At 41.1% G+C, this 1,190-nt stretch overlaps 1 protein-coding gene across 3 annotated transcripts in view; it reads left to right on the top strand.

The window, feature by feature from the left end:
- Tnpo1 (transportin 1) overlaps positions 1-1,190 on the top strand; it is a 94,451-nt gene that overhangs the window by 76,113 nt on the left and 17,148 nt on the right. For all 3 annotated transcript variants that reach the window (XM_004643474.2, XM_023703634.1, XM_004643475.2), the window contains exons 16-18: positions 459-566; positions 683-841; positions 922-1,009. In XM_004643474.2, coding sequence (XP_004643531.1) covers positions 459-566; positions 683-841; positions 922-1,009 — 355 coding nt within the window. The remainder of the gene's footprint in view (positions 1-458; positions 567-682; positions 842-921; positions 1,010-1,190) is intronic.

A 1,190-nucleotide genomic window follows, 5' to 3' on the forward strand; every position in this document is an offset into this window, starting at 1 on the left:
CTGGCATGTGGTGCTGGGGGATTGAACCGCGGTCCCTGTGCTTTGCTAAGCTTGTTCTAAGTAGGTGCTTTAGACCACTGAGCCATCTCACCAGCCCACGATAATCTAGTCTTAAAGGATAAAAAACTTCACTGCAGGGGCCGGGGAGATGGCTCAGTAGAATAAGCGCTTGCCTGGCAAGCGCGAAGGTCTGAGTTCAAATCCCTAGTTCCGCAAAAAAACAAAACAAAACAAAAAAAACCTTCACTGCAAAAACTGTCTTACCTTTTTTTTCAATAAACCTCTCCCTCTCAGCAGGATGTCAACAATGAAAGGTCATACATAGAAGAGGTTTGAAGAGACAAACCTGCTACCCTAGACTAGTAGAATAAGCTCCTAAATGACCAGAATTGTTTTGAATAGTTTGAAGCAAATCTTAAGCATGTTCAGAAAATACAGCGTGTGTGCTTTATTTCTAGTGCCTGTCTTCAGTTGCCACGGCCCTGCAGTCTGGCTTCCTTCCATACTGTGAACCTGTGTATCAGCGTTGTGTAAATCTAGTACAGAAGACTCTTGCACAAGCCATGGTATTTTATTTTAAAATGTCTTTTCCTTCCTACATCATAAACACTTGTAAAGATAATGCATGTGTCCAGACTTTTTCAGTAACCAATTAAAAGGCAAACATATTGTTTGATTTCAGCTAAACAATGCTCAACCAGATCAATATGAGGCTCCAGATAAAGATTTTATGATAGTGGCCCTTGATTTGCTCAGTGGCCTGGCTGAAGGACTTGGTGGCAACATTGAACAACTAGTAGCTCGAAGTAACATCCTAACACTAATGTATCAGTGCATGCAGGTAAGACTTGTATGATTAAAATGAATTGAACCCAAGTTGTCTGTGTCACTTTGGAGTTAACCACTTCTCCTTTCTTGTAGGATAAAATGCCAGAAGTTCGACAGAGTTCATTTGCCCTGTTAGGTGACCTGACTAAAGCCTGCTTTCAGCATGTAAAGCCTTTTATAGGTATGAATATTTTCTATGGGTGTAGTTTAAATTATTTTTATATCTGATTTTTATTTTATTAAAAATAAGTTTCATAGGAGCTGGTGAGATGGCTCAGTGGTCTAAAGCACCTACTTAGAACAAGCTTAGCAAAGCACAAGGACCGCGGTTCAATCCCCCAGCGCCACATGCCAGCCAGCCC

The sequence above is a fragment of the Octodon degus genome, unplaced genomic scaffold, assembly GCF_000260255.1.
Source record: "Octodon degus isolate 3935 unplaced genomic scaffold, OctDeg1.0 scaffold00177, whole genome shotgun sequence".
Classification (NCBI taxonomy): Eukaryota; Metazoa; Chordata; class Mammalia; order Rodentia; family Octodontidae; genus Octodon; species Octodon degus.